Source organism: Oncorhynchus tshawytscha, linkage group LG21, assembly GCF_018296145.1.
Source record: "Oncorhynchus tshawytscha isolate Ot180627B linkage group LG21, Otsh_v2.0, whole genome shotgun sequence".
In the NCBI taxonomy this organism is placed as follows: domain Eukaryota; kingdom Metazoa; phylum Chordata; class Actinopteri; order Salmoniformes; family Salmonidae; genus Oncorhynchus; species Oncorhynchus tshawytscha.
This window is the reverse complement of record NC_056449.1, coordinates 6,709,777-6,727,276: the sequence shown is the minus strand read 5'-3', so window position 1 is coordinate 6,727,276 and position 17,500 is coordinate 6,709,777. Positions and strand designations below refer to the sequence as shown.

Here is a 17,500-nt window from a genome sequence, read left to right as displayed (position 1 = left end):
ATGTAATTCGCCATTAATTTATTTATGTGGATGAGGTTGGCTTCAACCTCACCAAAACCAGGCGCCGCGGAAGAAATGTAATAGGACAGAGGGCAATTACCAATGTCCCTGGACAGCGTGGGGGTAATATAACTGTGTGCTGACATCACTCAAAACGGGGTCCTCCATCACAACGCCACACTGGGTCCGTACAACACCGGCCATATGCTCACTTCTCTGGAGGCAATTTACACAATGTTTGTCCCTGATCCAGATCAGGAGCCTGCTAGATTTGTGGTTTTATGGGACAATGTTAGTTTTCACCGGGCTGTTCTGGTCCAAAACTGGTTTGCCACCCATCCACAATTTGTAGTTTTGTACCTACCCCCATATTCATCTTTTCTAAATCCCATAGAGGAATTCTTCTCAGCCCGGCGCTGGAAAGTGTATGATCGTCAACCCTATGCCAGCATTCCGCTTCTCCAGGCAATGGAGGACGCATGTGGGGACATAGAGGTTGCCTCTGTCCAAGGTTGGATACGCCATGCTAGGAGATTACATCCCTCGATGTTTGGCAAGAGAAAACCTATCTTGTGATGTGGACGAAGTATTGTGGCCAGACTCAGGCCGGAGAAGAGATGAAGCGTAGCTTAGCACTGGTGACTGCCCTCCCCCCTACCAATTCCTGGACTGCCCCCCCGGGACCCCACACACACAATTGTGTTCTTTACTGTATTCTAAAGAATATACTTTTGGTTTACATATGTTTATGGTTTTGTTGTATGCTACTGTATACAACAGTAATGTTTGGCCTAATAAATATTTTCTGTTTCTACATTGCATTGGTGTTTACAGTGTACTTGTTATCCCTCTCAGCAGATTACTTTCACCGTAGAACATTGTATTGATATGTAGATATAAGCCTAGCAAAGACCAAAGAGTTTTAGATTTAGAACAACAGTGTTTACATGGTATATCCAAAAATGTACTATTATGAAAGCAGTGTTTGCCATTTGATGCAAATGCTTCATTCTGACATGTGTTTATGGCATTTTGAATGCAGTGTTACATTTTGAAGGTAGGGGTGGTTGTTGTCGTTGTGAAAAGGTAGGGGTGGTATACAGAAGATAACCCTATTTGGTAAAAGAACAAGTCCATATTATGGCAAGAACAGCTCAATTAAGCAAAGAGAAATGACAGTCCATCATTACTTTAAGACATGAAGGTCAGTCAATCTGGAAAATTTCAAGCGCAATAATTAAACTGGCTCTCATGAAGACCGCCACAGGAATGGAAGACCCAGAGTAACCTCTGCTGTAAGAGGATAAGTTCATTAGAGTTACCAGCCTCAGAAATTGCAGCCCAAAAAAATGCTTCACAGAGTTCAAATAACAGACACATCTCAAAATCAACTGTTCAGAGGAGACTGCATGAATCAGGCCTTTATGGTCGAATTGCTGCACAGAAACCACTACTTACACGGAACCCAAACCGGCTGCGCGCGTGTGCCATCGTGCATAAATGTATTTTTCCCCCCCACACCAAACGCAATCACGACACGCAGGTTAAAATATCAAAACAAACTCTGAACCAATGACATTAATTTGAGGACAGGTCGGAAATCATTAAACATGTAAGGCAATTTAGCTAGTTAGCTTGCACTTGCTAGCTAACGTTAATTTGTCTGATTTAGCTAGCTTGCTGTTGCTAGCTAATTTGTCCTGGGATATAAACATTGAGTTGTTATTTTACCTGAAATGCACAAGGTCCTCAACTCTAACAAGTAATCCACACATAAAACGGCCAACCGAATCGTTTCTAGTCATCTCTCCTCCTTCCAGGCTTTTTCATTGTTTAACTTATATAGCATCTAAACTTTCATTGTATTACCACGACTACCGGCAAAACAGTTCGTCTTTCAGTCACCCACGTGGGAATAACCAATAAAGAGATGACACGTGGGTACCTGCTTCTACAAACCAATGAGGAGATGGGAGAGGCAGGACTTTCAGCGCGATCTCCATCAGAAATAGGAATGAGTTCTATTTTAGCCCTTGGCGTCGAAGATGCTCGTTGGCACACGCGAGCAGTGTGGGTGCAATAATTGAATAACATGGATTTCGAAATTTATTTTGCGATTCTCGCACACGCGACGTGTCCGGTCTGGTCAGCATTTAAGGGACACCAATAAGAAGAGACTTGCTTGGGCCAAGAAATATGAGCAATAGACATTAGACTGGTGGATATCTGTCCTTTGGTCTAATGAGTCCAAATGTGAGATTTTTGGTTTGAACCATCGTGTCTTTGTGAGACGCAGAGTAGGTGAACGGATGATCTCCGCATGTGTGGTTCCCACCGTGAAGCATGGAGGAAGAGGTGTGATGGGGCAGGGGTGCTTTGCTGGTGACACTGTCTGTGATTTGTTTAGAATTCAAGGCATACTTAACCAGCATGGCCACCACAGCATTCTGTAGCGATATGCCATCCCATCTCTTTTGCACTTAGTGGGGCTATCATTTATTTTTCTACAGGACAATTACCCAAAACAAACCTCAAGGCTGTGTTAGGGCTATTTGACCAAGAAGGAGAGTGCCGGAGTGCTGCATCAGATGACCTGGCCTCCACAATCACCTGACCTCAATCTAATTGAGATGGTTTGGGATGAGTTGGACTGCAGAGTGAAGGAAAAGCAGCCAACAAGTGCTCAGCATTTGTGGGAACTTCTTCAACACTGTTGGAAAAGCATTCCAGATGAAGCTGGTTGGTTGAGAGAATGCCAAGAGTGAACAAAGCAGTCATCAAGGCAAAGGGTGGCTTATTTGAAGAATATAAAATAAAAAATAAATTTTGATTTGATTAACACTTTTTTGGTTACTACATGATTCCATGTGTGTTATTTCATAGTTTTCATGTCTTCACTATTATTCTACAATGTAGAAAATAGTAAAATATAAAGAAAAACCATTGAATGAGTAGGTGTTTCCAAACATTTGACTGGCACTGTATATAGTTCAGTAGCACCACAGAGTTGCATCTTCACTGTTGACGTTGAGACTGATGTTTTGCGGGTACTATTTAGTGAAGCTGCTAGTTGAGGACTTGTGAGGCGTCTGTTTCTCAAACTGGACACTCCAATGTATTTGTCCTCTTGCTCAGTTATGCACCGGGGCCTCCCACTCCTCTTTCTATTCTGGTTAGGGCCAGTTTGCGCTGTTCTGTGAGAGGAGTAGTACACAACGTTGTACAAGATCTTCAGTGTCTTGGCAATTTCTCACATGGAATAGCCTTCATTTCTCAGAACAAGAATAGACTGACGAGTTTCAGAAGAAAGGTCTTTGTTTCTGGCCATTTTGAGCCTGTAATCGAACTCACAATTGCTGATGCTCCAGATACACAACTAGTCTAAAGAAGGCCAGTTTTATTGCTTCTTTAATGAGCATAACAGTTTTCAGCTGTGCTAACATAATTGGAAAAGGGTTTTCTAATGATCAATTAGCCTTTTTTTAAATGATAAACTTGGATTAGCTAACACAACGTGCCATTGGAACACAGGAGTGATGGTTGCCGATAATGGGCATCTGTACCCTATGTAGATATTCCATAAAAAAATCTGCCGTTTCCAGCTACAATAGTCATTTACAACATTAACAATGTCTACACTGTATTTCTGATCAATGTTGTGTTATTTTAATGGACAAAACATTTGCTTTTCTTTCAAAAACACAGACATGTCTAAGTGACCCCAAACTTTTGAACGGTAGTGTATATACTGTATATGTGTGTGTAAGTTTTGAGGATAAGGTTGGCTGCTCTATTGATAGTAAACAGGGTTCAAAGGTCAGGCTCAGTGGTTTATACACTTGCTGGTGATGCAATTGTAAAGCAAGACATGGCAGGTCAGGATACACATGGCAGGACACATACACACACACACACACACACACACACACACACACACACATATTATATTGTACAGTAATAGGGACAAATGTGTGTGTTCATTATGTCTGAATGTCTGTGTGTCTGAGGAAAGACTATTCCAAAAAAATTAACTACAGAGAAATGACTTTAAATAGAGTCCAAGTCCAAGTCCCACGGCCAAGTCTCTCATGACTCACACTCAAAATATTCATATTCTCAATATGCCACTCTCTTTCACACAGACTCTCGTAAGATGTCCTTGCCAGACTTTAAAAAAAAACACGAAATAGCTCTGTCAAAATATTTATCTGCAGAAACAGTTTCTTTCAGAAATGAACATGCACATACTGTATGTACTCATGTACACTCACGCAAACTTTCACACACACTTACACACACACACACACACACACAAAGGTCGACACATGATTGCCCGTCATGCTGAGTCTTGACCCGTCATACTTCCTGTCATGGGAGACGTTGCCATGGTAGCAGTTAATAAACAATGGTGTCTGATGCTAGCACCCCTCGGTCAGAGGCTAATGAGGTCATTAGCGCTGCTTGCTAATATTCAAATGACGTCTCACAAGCCTCCCAGACATGCACAACCTGACACCTCCCACCTGGGCACTTCCATTCTTAGAGAGAAGCTAAAAACATTGATTATATGTATATATAAGTATATTCCTGACTCTGACATTGCTCGTTCAGATTTTTTTGTCATTTTATTTTTTTATGTGTATATTGTTTTTTTATTGCTATGTGCTACTGCACTGTTGGAGCCAGAAACACAAGCATTCCACTGCACCTGTGAATAACATCAGAAACGGAACATTTTGTGTGTGTGTGGTGGGGGTGTCGCAAATGGCACACTATTACCTACAGTATATAGTGCACTACAACATTTGTGTAGGCCTACTATAAAAGAACATCATGTCTAACCTTAATTTAACTAGGCAAGTCAGTTAAGAACAAATTCATATTTACAATGACAGCCTACCACGGAACAGTGGGTTAACTGCCTTGTTCAGGGGCAGAATATCAGATTTGTACTTTGTCAGTCGGGGATTCAATCCAGCAACCTTTTGGTTACTGGCCCAACGCTCTAACCACTAGGCTACCTGCTGCCCCAGGTCATTCGGGACACAACCTGGGTATTTTCCACCTGGAGTGGAGAGAGTGATTATGGAGTGATATGAAGGTATTGATCCGGTCTGCAGCCATGCAGCAAGTGAAGTGGTACTGGAGCTGTAGTGGTCTCAGCTAAATCAGCCTCTTCTCTTCTTTCCACAGAGTGAAAAAGAGATGGACGGAAGAACTGCTATACCCTTCTTCTCTCATCCAATGAAGAACTGAATCACATGCTCATTAATGACCCAGAGGTACGAGGACCAATCGCCAGACTGAGTGGTGACGTCATACCAGTGACAGAGGCAGAATTGGGACCACCATGGATTCTATGGCAAAAAAGCATCAGTAGTCTCACACACTGTAACTCATACTCTCCACTCAGATATAAGACTGCCTCCCCCAACTGTGATGTCACAGAGTGGCTCCTTCTCTTCCAGCTCCTCTGGGGGCTGAGCCGGGGCTATGGGTAGAAGGGTGGCTGATCCGACCAATCCAGTGCCTGCGCTCGGGGTGCCCCTGGCGGGGGGGCGATGGGGTCCGCTGTGCAGCGTGGGGGTGCAGACCTCCCCTGGCCTTAGGACCCTCCCGTCAATCAAACTCAACCAGCCAACCAGTACGCAGCACCCAGAGACAAGGAGTAACAACCATGTCACCACGGTATTGACCATGCCCTCGGAAACGGTTTTTTCGTGTAACTCATGCAGCAGTGGCGGCAGCGGTGGTTTTGCCGTTTCCAAGGAGAGGAGTCAGAATGCGATCAACAGTCTGACACAGGACGACATGGGGTCACAGGGGTCAGGGGGCGGGGTCTACTGTCAGATCAAAACCATAAGGACCAATCCCAGGGAGTCTGGTCACAGGTCCAGCGGGAAACGGACGTCTCGATACACCAATGGGAGTGTGGTTGCCCCTGAGGTGGTGGGTGGGGTATGTACTGAGGGTGCCGAGGGGAACGAGCCAATCAGAGAGAGGAGGAGGGTCCAGTCTCTGAGAGGGGAGGAGTCTCGCCCTGTGCTGAGGTCAGGGAGTGTGTCTCATTCTGTGAGCTCTCACGCCACGCCTCCAAGGCCCTGTAGAATGATGACATCATCGCCCCGTCTCTGTGGAACCTGCGGGCGGAGACAGTCCCAGGCCCCACCCACTTGCATGGCAACTGCATGCCGCAGGCGAGCGGCCAACAAGATCACAGAAAGCCAGACCCTCCCGAATCCTCCCAGGAAACAGTCCGTACTCCTCAACCAGAACCGGAAAGACTCCCCTGTACTGAACACACACACACACACACCACCAACCACACACAAAGCTGTGAAGAACACTCAAACACAAACTCAGACATTGCCCTCTCCACACACAACCCAAAAGACACACACGCTCACGAAAGATTCACCTGTGCCCACATGCTCCAACACTAAGGATACACAGCACACACATACAGACCCAGAACCCAGTTTACCCAGGTTACATCAGAAAGAAACACACACACAGACAGCAGACACACACTCACACACCACAGAGAAATACACATCTAGGCCAAATAAATCCACAAAAAATACTCCAGCTACACAGCCTTTACCGGACAAAAACACAGAGACGTCATCTGACAACCAACACACACCACCAAACTCATCTACACAAGTCACCCCCAAGCCACCACCCCCAGTCCTCCTCATAGGCAAAAAATCCTCGGCCCCTGGCCCTCTCCCACCTAAAACCTCCCCCAACCCCTACCACACTGTCCAGGTGAACCCAAAACCAGCACCGCCTGTCCTTCAGACCCAACCCAAACATACACCCCTCACCCCCTCCCTGCTCTCCAAAATACCACCAGCACAACCAATCAAAAAAGAAGACTCCAAAACCCCTGGCCAATCAAAAGATGCAAATGCTCTGCATGCTGCCCATGTGGCCCCACAGTGCAATGGGGCACCAGGAGGTATGGCGGGGTTACCAGGTGGGGTACAGGGGTGTGTGTCGGGGGGCCTCCACGGGCGTCTTCACAGCGTGGAAGAGAGTCTGCTCTCCAACCAGGAGAAGATCAAAGTCCTCCTCAATGTTATCCAAGACCTGGAGAAAAGCAAGGCCCTCAGCGAAGGGTGAGAGAGGGGCGCGTGTGTGTGTGTGAGTGAGAGAGAGAGAGTGAACGAGTGAAAGAGAAGAGAGGAAGATGAAAGAGAAGAAGCGAGCGAGTGAGAGACTGAGTGTCTGTGAGAACGTATGGGAGTGCCGTTGAGAATCAACTCCAATGTAAAACTGGCATGCTTTCAACTTGGTAATGCACTTTAAGGTCATGGGAGTATTGCAGGGGCTGTGATGTACTGTATGCAGAATGTTATTGCTGCAGTACAGGGACATGTGTACAGAACACCTTTCTAAACCCTGCTGTATAAAAGCAAATGCATTCCGCTGCTCTGCCTCTGTACGCATTCTATCATATGGTCCATATAATTACAGGCAGAACTCCTTCCTTATGTCATGGCTGCTCCCTCAGGCTTTAAGGTCAACATAAGTTATCAACCTCTCTCCCTCTCATCCAGTTTTCCCTCTCCTCCTCATTTCTATCTCCTTTCTCTCCCTCCCAGCTCTCTCTCTCTCTCCCTCCCTCCCTCCTCTCGTTCTCTCCTTCCGTCATCTCCTTCTCTCCCTCCCTCATCTCCTTCTCTCCCTCCTTCATCTCTTTATCTCCCTCCCTCATCTCTTTCTCTTCGTTTCTACATCTCCTTATTTCTCTCACCCAAATCAAACACTCTCCCCACGCTCTCATTTTGGAAATTGTCCAATTTTCTACTTATTCTTTGTTCCCATTCTACTTTCTCCTTATTCACATTCATTCTTCTACTTGAAGAATGCTATTCATCTCTTTTCACCTCCACCCACCCCCCGTTATCTCCCTCTTCATCCCTCTATCTTTAATTACCACCCTCTCTCTTTCCTTCTCTCCTGATATGAATCACTTCTTCCTCCATACAATATAGAGCTGACTTCTCCTCCGCTCCTCTCTCCTCACCCTCTGTCCTTTCACTATATTCCACTCACCCGCTACCTCTGTTGTCAATCAGTACATCGCTCTCTCATCTCTTTCCTGTCACTCTGTTTTGATTTTCTCTCTTCCTTCACTGTCTTCTCACCTCTCTGTCCCCACTCTCCCTCTCACCCCTGATCCCTGACAACAGACTGCACCACCTCTCTTATTTCCCCTCTCTCCTCTCTGTCCCCACTCTCCCTCTCACCCCTGATCCTGACAACAGACTGCACCACCTCTCTTATTTCCCCTCTCTCCTCTCTGTCCCCACTCTCCCTCTCACCCCTGATCCCTGACAACAGACTGCACCCCTCTCTTATTTCCCCTCTCTCCTCTCTGTCCCCACTCTCCCTCTCACCCCTGATCCCCGACAACAGACTGCACCCCCTCTCTTATTTCCCCTCTCACCTCTCTGTCCCCATTCTCCCTCTCACCCCTGATCCCCGACAACAGACTGCACCCCCTCTCTTATTTCCCCTCTCACCTCTCTGTCCCCATTCTCCCTCTCACCCCTGATCCCCGACAACAGACTGCACCCCCTCTCTTATTTCCCCTCTCTCCTCTCTGTCCCCACTCTCCCTCTCACCCCTGATCCCGACAACAGACTGCACCCCCTCTCTTATTTCCCCTCTCTCCTCTCTGTCCCCACTCTCCCTCTCACCCCTGATCCCCGACAACAGACTGCACCCCCTCTCTTATTTCCCCTCTCTCCTCTCTGTCCCCACTCTCCCTCTCACCCCTGATCCCTGACAACAGACTGCACCACCTCTCTTATTTCCCCTCTCTCCTCTCTGTCCCCACTCTCCCTCTCACCCCTGATCCCTGACAACAGACTGCACCCCTCTCTTATTTCCCCTCTCTCCTCTCTGTCCCCACTCTCCCTCTCACCCCTGATCCCTGACAACAGACTGCACCCCCTCTCTTATTTCCCCTCTCTCCTCTCTGTCCCCATTCTCCCTCTCACCCCTGATCCCTGACAACAGACTGCACCCCCTCTCTTATTTCCCCTCTCTCCTCTCTGTCCCCATTCTCCCTCTCACCCCTGATCCCTGACAACAGACTGCCCCCTCTCTTATTTCCCCTCTCACCTCTCTGTCCCCATTCTCCCTCTCACCCTGATCCCCTGACAACAGACTGCACCCCCTCTCTTATTTTTCCCCTCACCCCTGATCCCCGACAACAGTCCCCATTCTTATTTCCCCCTCTCCCCCTGATCTCCCTGATCCCTGACAACAGACTGCACCCCCTCTCTTATTTCCCCTCTCCCTCTCTGTCCCCACTCTCCCTCTCACCCCTGATCCCCGACAACAGACTGCACCCCCTCTCTTATTTCCCCTCTCACCTCTCTGTCCCCATTCTCCCTCTCACCCCTGATCCCCGACAACAGACTGCACCCCCTCTCTTATTTCCCCTCTCTCCTCTCTGTCCCCACTCTCCCTCTCACCCCTGATCCCGACAACAGACTGCACCCCCTCTCTTATTTCCCCTCTCTCCTCTCTGTCCCCACTCTCCCTCTCACCCCTGATCCCCGACAACAGACTGCACCCCCTCTCTTATTTCCCCTCTCTCCTCTCTGTCCCCACTCTCCCTCTCACCCCTGATCCCCGACAACAGACTGCACCCCCTCTCTTATTTCCCCTCTCTCCTCTCTGTCCCCACTCTCCCTCTCACCCCTGATCCCCGACAACAGACTGCACCCCCTCTCTTATTTCCCCTCTCTCCTCTCTGTCCCCACTCTCCCTCTCACCCCTGATCCCTGACAACAGACTGCACCCCTCTCTTATTTCCCCTCTCTCCTCTCTGTCCCCACTCTCCCTCTCACCCCTGATCCCCGACAACAGACTGCACCCCTCTCTTATTTCCCCTCTCTCCTCTCTGTCCCCACTCTCCCTCTCACCCCTGATCCCCGACAACAGACTGCACCCCCTCTCTTATTTCCCCTCTCTCCTCTCTGTCCCCACTCTCCCTCTCACCCCTGATCCCTGACAACAGACTGCACCCCCTCTCTTATTTCCCCTCTCTCCTCTCTGTCCCCACTCTCCCTCTCACCCCTGATCCCCGACAACAGACTGCACCCCCTCTCTTATTTCCCCTCTCACCTCTCTGTCCCCATTCTCCCTCTCACCCCTGATCCCTGACAACAGACTGCACCCCCTCTCTTATTTCCCCTCTCTCCTCTCTGTCCCCACTCTCCCTCTCACCCCTGATCCCCGACAACAGACTGCACCCCTCTCTTATTTCCCCTCTCTCCTCTCTGTCCCCACTCTCCCTCTCACCCCTGATCCCCGACAACAGACTGCACCCCCTCTCTTATTTCCCCTCTCTCCTCTCTGTCCCCACTCTCCCTCTCACCCCTGATCCCCGACAACAGACTGCACCCCCTCTCTTATTTCCCCTCTCTCCTCTCTGTCCCCACTCTCCCTCTCACCCCTGATCCCCGACAACAGACTGCACCCCCTCTCTTATTTCCCCTCTCTCCTCTCTGTCCCCACTCTCCCTCTCACCCCTGATCCCTGACAACAGACTGCACCCCCTCTCTTATTTCCCCTCTCTCCTCTCTGCTCTTCTACCCACTCCTCTTCTTTTTATTTCTCATCTTCTCTCCACTCTACTCCTCCCTCCCTCCCTCCCTCCCTCTTCTCTCTGTCAGTTCCTCTTGGGTTGACGGCGCACTATAATACCAAACTAATCCCTCCCTCCCTCCCTCCCTCCCTCCCTCTTGGGTTGATTTTTGACTCATCCTCCCTCCCTCCCTCCCTCCCTCCCTCCCCCTCCCTCCCTCTTCTCTCTGTCAGTTCCTCTTGGGTTGACGGCTCACTATAATACCAAACTAATCCCTCCCTCCTCTTGGGTTGGCTCACTATAATCCCAAACTAATCCCTCCCTAATCCCTCCCTCCCTCCCTCTCCTCCCTCCCTCTTCTCTCTGTCAGTTCCTCTTGGGTTGACGGCTCACTATAATACCAAACTAATCCCTCCCTCCCTCCCTCCCTCCTCCCTCCCTCCCTCTTCTCTCTGTCAGTTCCTCTTGGGTTGATGGCTCACTATAATACCAAACTAATCCCTCCCTCCTCCCTCCTCCCTCCCTCCCTCTTCTCTCTGTCAGTTCCTCTTGGGTTGACGGCTCACTATAATACCAAACTAATCCCTCCCTCCCTCCCTCCTCCCTCCCTCCCTCTTCTCTCTGTCAGTTCCTCTTGGGTTGACGGCTCACTATAATACCAAACTAATCCCTCCCTCCCTCCCTCCCTCCCTCTTCTCTCTGTCAGTTCCTCTTGGGTTCCCTCTTCTCTCTCACTATAATACTCAAACTAATCCCTCCCTCCTCCCTCCTTCCCTCCCTCTTCTCTCTGTCAGTTCCTCTTGGTTTGGCTCACTATAATACCAAACTTATCCCTCCCTCCTCCCTCCTTCCCCTCTTCTCTCTGTCAGTTCCTCTTGGGTTGACGGCTCACTATAATACCAAACTAATCCCTCTTCTCTCCAGTTCCTCTCTCACTACCCTAATCCCTCCCTCCTCCCTCCCTCCCTCCCTCTTCTCTCTGTCAGTTCCTCTTGGGTTGACGGCTCACTATAATACCAAACTAATCCCTCCCTCCTCCCTCCTCCCTCCCTCCCTCCCTCTTCTCTCTGTCAGTTCCTCTTGGGTTGACGGCTCACTATAATACCAAACTAATCCCTCCCTCCTCCCTCCTTCCCTCTCCTCCCTCCCTCTTCTCTCTGTCAGTTCCTCTTGGGTTGACGGCTCACTATAATACCAAACTAATCCCTCCCTCCCTCCCTCCCTCCCTCCCTCTTCTCTCTGTCAGTTCCTCTTGGGTTGACGGCTCACTATAATACCAAACTAATCCCTCCCTCCTCCCTCCTTCCCTCTCCTCCCTCCCTCTTCTCTCTGTCAGTTCCTCTTGGGTTGACGGCTCACTATAATACCAAACTAATCCCCCTCCCTCCTCCCTCCCTCCCTCTCCTCCCTCCCTCTTCTCTCTGTCAGTTCCTCTTGGGTTGACGGCTCACTATAATACCAAACTAATCCCTCCCTCCTCCCTCCTTCCCTCTCCTCCCTCCCTCTTCTCTCTGTCAGTTCCTCTTGGGTTGACGGCTCACTATAATACCAAACTAATCCCTCCCTCCTCCCTCCTTCCCTCCCTCCTCCCTCTTCTCTCTGTCAGTTCCTCTTGGGTTGACGGCTCACTATAATACCAAACTAATCCCTCCCTCCTCCCTCCCTCCCTCTCCTCCCTCCCTCTTCTCTCTGTCAGTTCCTCTTGGGTTGACGGCTCACTATAATACCAAACTAATCCCTCCCTCCTCCCTCCTTCCCTCTCCTCCCTCCCTCTTCTCTCTGTCAGTTCCTCTTGGGTTGACGGCTCACTATAATACCAAACTAATCCCTCCCTCCTTCCCTCTCCTCCCTCCCTCTTCTCTCTGTCAGTTCCTCTTGGGTTGACGGCTCACTATAATACCAAACTAATCCCTCCCTCCTCCCTCCCTCCCTCCCTCTTCTCTCTGTCAGTTCCTCTTGGGTTGACGGCTCACTATAATACCAAACTAATCCCTCCCTCCCTCCTCCCTCCCTCCCTCTTCTCTCTGTCAGTTCCTCTTGGGTTGACGGCTCACTATAATACCAAACTAATCCCTCCCTCCCTCCCTCCCTCCCTCCCTCTTCTCTCTGTCAGTTCCTCTTGGGTTGACGGCTCACTATAATACCAAACTAATCCCTCCCTCCTCCCTCCTCCCTCCCTCCCTCTTCTCTCTGTCAGTTCCTCTTGGGTTGACGGCTCACTATAATACCAAACTAATCCCTCCCTCCTCCCTCCCTCCCTCCCTCCCTCTTCTCTCTGTCAGTTCCTCTTGGGTTGACGGCTCACTATAATACCAAACTAATCCCTCCCTCCTCCCTCCTTCCCTCTCCTCCCTCCCTCTTCTCTCTGTCAGTTCCTCTTGGGTTGACGGCTCACTATAATACCAAACTAATCCCTCCCTCCCTCCCTCCCTCCCTCCCTCCCTCCCTCCCTCCCTCCCTCAGTTCCCTCCCTCCCTCCCTCCCTCCCTCCCTCCCTCCCTCCCTCCCTCTTCTCTCTGTCAGTTCCTCTTGGGTTGACGGCTCACTATAATACCAAACTAATCCCTCCCTCCCTCCCTCCCTCCCTCCCCCTCCCTCCCTCCTCCCTCCCTCCCTCCCTCCCTCCCTCCCTCCCTCCCTCCCTCCCTCCCTCCCTCTTCTCTCTGTCAGTTCCTCTTGGGTTGACGGCTCACTATAATACCAAACTAATCCCTCCCTCCTCCCTCCTTCCCTCTCCTCCCTCTTCTCTCTGTCAGTTCCTCTTGGGTTGACGGCTCACTATAATACCAAACTAATCCCTCCCTCCTCCCTCCTTCCCTCTCCTCCCTCTTCTCTCTGTCAGTTCCTCTTGGGTTGACGGCTCACTATAATACCAAACTAATCCCTCCCTCCTCCCTCCTCCCTCTTCTCTCTGTCAGTTCCTCTTGGGTTGACGGCTCACTATAATACCAAACTAATCCCTCCCAGATTATGATTGAAGATACGCAATTCATGTTTCAGGGGCACAGCAAGACTCACAACGACAGGATACACTTTGTTCCTCTGTGGCATTTGTGTGTGTGTGTGTGTGTGTGTGTGTGCGTGCATGCGCGTGTGTTTGGCACAGTGCTAAGTTAAAGTTTTGGTGCTGTTTTTAAGTTTGTGTCTTGTGCTCCCTTTGTGTCTGTGTGTGAATGTGTGTCTTGTCTTGTTTGTTTGGGGGGGTAGTACTAATGACGCTCTCCTGTGTATTCGTCCTCATCCCGATGTTTGCGTGTCCTTCTTGTTGTCGCCGTTGTGTTAGGCGCTGCTCTTACAGAACTGGACAGGATATCAACAACTGCCCCACCTGTCAGAAGACTGCCTGCATCATATACAGGTAAAACACCTTCCTGATACCACATTATAATACTAATACCATTTCACTTCTCAACGTCACTTCTTTTATATATCAAAATCCACATACACTTTGCTAATATAACAGTATACCCAACCCACAGTCTACAGTGTACACTCGAACCACTAGCAGGTGGCTTCAGTTTCAGCATCACGTTTTAGGAGTTGTATGTACAGGATTTGCATCGTTGTATTGCCGTCCAACAAAATGCAGGCTCCTTCTTGACTATGCAACAACAATAATAAATAATCAAATATAAGAATACAAACATAAAGTAAATGGCTGTAGAATAGAATAAAGATTGTAGCATAATTATAATACAGGAAGGCACAATTTATACAACAATATTTAAATGAGTATTGGGGATGGGGGGGGGCATTGTATAAACTGAGCAGTATAATAAGAGTCTGGTAGCAGTAGTTGAGATATGTGTGTGTATGTCTGTGTGGGTGTGTGTCTGTGTGTGTGTATATATGAGTGAGTGCATGTGTGCTAAGGTGTGGAGAATCAGAGCAGGTGCTCAGTCCAGTTCAAGTGTTCAGCAGTCTGATGGTTTGTAGATAGAAACTGTCTCTGAACCTGTTGGTATCAGACCTCATGTTCCGATACCGTCTCTCCGACGTTAAGGGAGAGAACAGCTCGTGGCTGGGTTGGTGCGTGGGATCCTTGATAATGCTGTTTGTATACTTATATTTTATTATTTATGGGTGGGAGCACAGTCTCAATGATGTGCTGGGGCGTCTTCGCCACCCGCTGGAGGGCCTTGCGGTCGTGGACGGAAAATTTGCCGTACCAGGCCGTGATGCAACCGGTCAGGATGATCATCCTTTCACCTACTCTGCGTCTCACAAAGACACGGCAGTTGGAACCAAAAATCTCAAATTTGGACTCATCAGACCAAAGGACAGATTTCCACCAGTCTAATGTCCATTGCTCGTGTTTCTTGGTATTTTTCTTATTGGTGTCCTTTAGTAGTAGTTTCTTTGCAGCAATTCGACCATGAAGGCCTGTTTCGCACAGTCTCTTCTGAACAGTTGAAGTTGAGATGTGTCTGTTACTTGAAACATTTATTTGGGCGGCAATCCTAGGTGCAGTTAACTCTAATGAAACTATTCTCCGCATCAAAGGTAACTCTGAGCCTCCCTTTCATCTGGCAGTCCTCGTGAGAGCCAGTTTCGTCATATTTTTGGGACTGCACTTGAAGAAACTGACTGACCTTCATGTCTTAAAGTAATGATGGACTGTCGTTTTGAGCTGTTCTTGCCATAAAACGGACTTGGTCTTTTTCCAAATAGGGCTATCATCTGTATACCACCCCTACCTTGTCACAACACAACTGATTGGCTCAAATGCATTAAGAAGGAAAGAAATTCCACAAATTAACTTTTAACAAAGGACACCTGTTCATTGAAATGCATTCCAGGTGACTACCTCATGAAGCTGGTTGAGAGAATGCAAAGAGTGTGCAAAGCTGTCATCAAGGGAAAGGGTGGCTACTTTGAAGAATATCAAATATAACAAATATTTTTGGGGGTAACTAAATGATTCCACGTGTTATTTCATAGTTTTGATGTCTTCACTATTATTCTACAATGTAGAAAAATAGTACAAATAAAGAAAACTCCTGGAATGAGTAGTTGTGTCCAAACCTTTGACTGGTACTATATATACAAAAGTATGTGGACACCCCTTGAAATTAGTGGATTCGGCTATTTTAGCCATAGTCATTGCTGACAGGTGTATAAAATCAAGCACACTGCAACGCAATCTCCATAGACAAACATTGGCAGTAGAATGACCTTACTGAAGAGCTCAATGAATTTCAACGTGGCACCGTCATTAGATCACACCTTTCCAACAAGTCAGTTCGTCAAATTTCTGCCCTCCTAGAGCTGCCCCAGTCAGCCCGAATGTAGTGCCAACTGTAAAGTTTGTTGGAGGAGGAATAATGGTCTGGGGCTGTTTTTCGTGGTTCAGGCTAGGCCCTTTAGTTCCAGTGAAGGGAAATCTGAATGCAACAACATACAATGACATTATAGACAATTCTGTGCTTCCAACTATGTAGCAACAGTTTGGGGAAGGCCTTTTTCTGTTTTATTATGACAATGCCCTTGTGCACAAAGCGAGGTCCATACAGAAAGGGTTTGTCGGGATCGGTGTAGAAGAACTTGACTGGCCTGCACAGAGCCCTGACCTCAACCCCATCAAACACCTTTGGGATGAATTGGAACAACTAACATCAGTGTCTGACCTCACTAATGCGCTCGTGACTGAATGGAAGCAAATCAATGCAACAATGTTCCAACATCTATTGGAAAGCCTTCCCAGAGGAGTGGAGGCTGTTATTGCAGCAAAGGGGGGGACCAACTCCATATTCATGCCCATGATTATGGAATGAGATGTTTGACGAGCAGGTGTCCACATACTTTTGGTCATGTAGTGTACCTCCTCCCTGTAGGCTGATTCGTCATTGTTGCCTATCAGGTCTACAACCGTGGTTGTTGGTGTTGTGCAAAGCCACACAGTCGTGGGTGAACAGAGAGTACAGCAGAAGACTAAGGACACACCCCTGGGGGCCCCTGTGTTGAGTCCGTATGCAGGAGGTGTTGTTGCCATTCCTCACAGCCTGTGGTTTGCCCATCAGGAAGTCCAGGATCCAGTTGCAGAGGGTGGTGTCCAGAATCAGCATTCTCACATAGATGTTCCTCTTGTCCAAATGTGTTACGGCCCAGTAAATAACGATGGAAATGGCATCTTCTGTGGATCTGTTGGAGTGGTAGACAAAATGGAGTGGGTCCAGTGTGCCTGCCATGCTGACCTTGATGTGGGCCATGACGGGCCTCTTGAAGCACTTCATGATGACCGAGGCGAGAGCAACGGGTCAATAGTCATTTGGGCAAGTCACCTTGTTCTTCTTGGGCACTGGGATGATGGTGGTCTCTGTAAAGCGGGTGGGGACTACAGCCTGGGACAGGTTGATGATGTCCCACAAGATGCCAGCCAGCTGGTCAACACACACTCTGAGGACACAGCCAGGGATCCCATGTGGGCCGGCGGCATTGTGAGTATTAGCTCTTTTTAGAGTTTTTCCTCAAGTCAGCCTCGGCGAGCGAAAGCACCTGGTCGTCCGGAACGGCGAGAGTCTTCCTGAATGGCTCAGTATTGTCTGCGAGCATTGTCTGTGAGCATAGAATGTGTTAAGCTTTTCTGGGAGGGAGGCTTCGGTGGGCATTGCACAGCTGGATTTGCCTTTGTAGTCTGTGAAAGTATGTAGCTCTTGACACATACAAAGCGAGTTGGTTTGAATTGTCGAACACCAATTCAAGTTTGAGTCTGTGTCTTTTTGCCTCCCTAACGGATTTGGGGAGCTCATACCTGCATGCCTTGTACGTGTCACACGCCACGTACACGCCACGTCTCTGTGTTGGTGGCTCCCTCTTGAGTTGCTGCTCGTAAGCGGGGAATAGGAGCAGAGAGACGTGATCTGATTGGCCGCAATGGGGGGCGGGGTA

General features: G+C 48.7%; 2 protein-coding genes across 3 annotated transcripts in view; one reads left to right on the top strand and one right to left on the bottom strand.

Moving 5' to 3' along the window:
* Positions 1 to 17,500, bottom strand: part of LOC112220473 (dedicator of cytokinesis protein 2) — a 186,137-nt gene that overhangs the window by 75,354 nt on the left and 93,283 nt on the right. The gene's annotated exons all lie outside the window — the stretch shown is intronic.
* Positions 1 to 17,500, top strand: part of LOC112220797 — a 41,429-nt gene that overhangs the window by 16,954 nt on the left and 6,975 nt on the right. For both annotated transcript variants that reach the window (XM_042302940.1, XM_042302939.1), the window contains exons 2-3: positions 5,194 to 7,124; positions 13,896 to 13,970. In XM_042302940.1, the coding sequence (XP_042158874.1) occupies positions 5,494 to 7,124; positions 13,896 to 13,970 (1,706 nt within the window). In that variant the 5' untranslated portion in view covers positions 5,194 to 5,493. The remainder of the gene's footprint in view (positions 1 to 5,193; positions 7,125 to 13,895; positions 13,971 to 17,500) is intronic.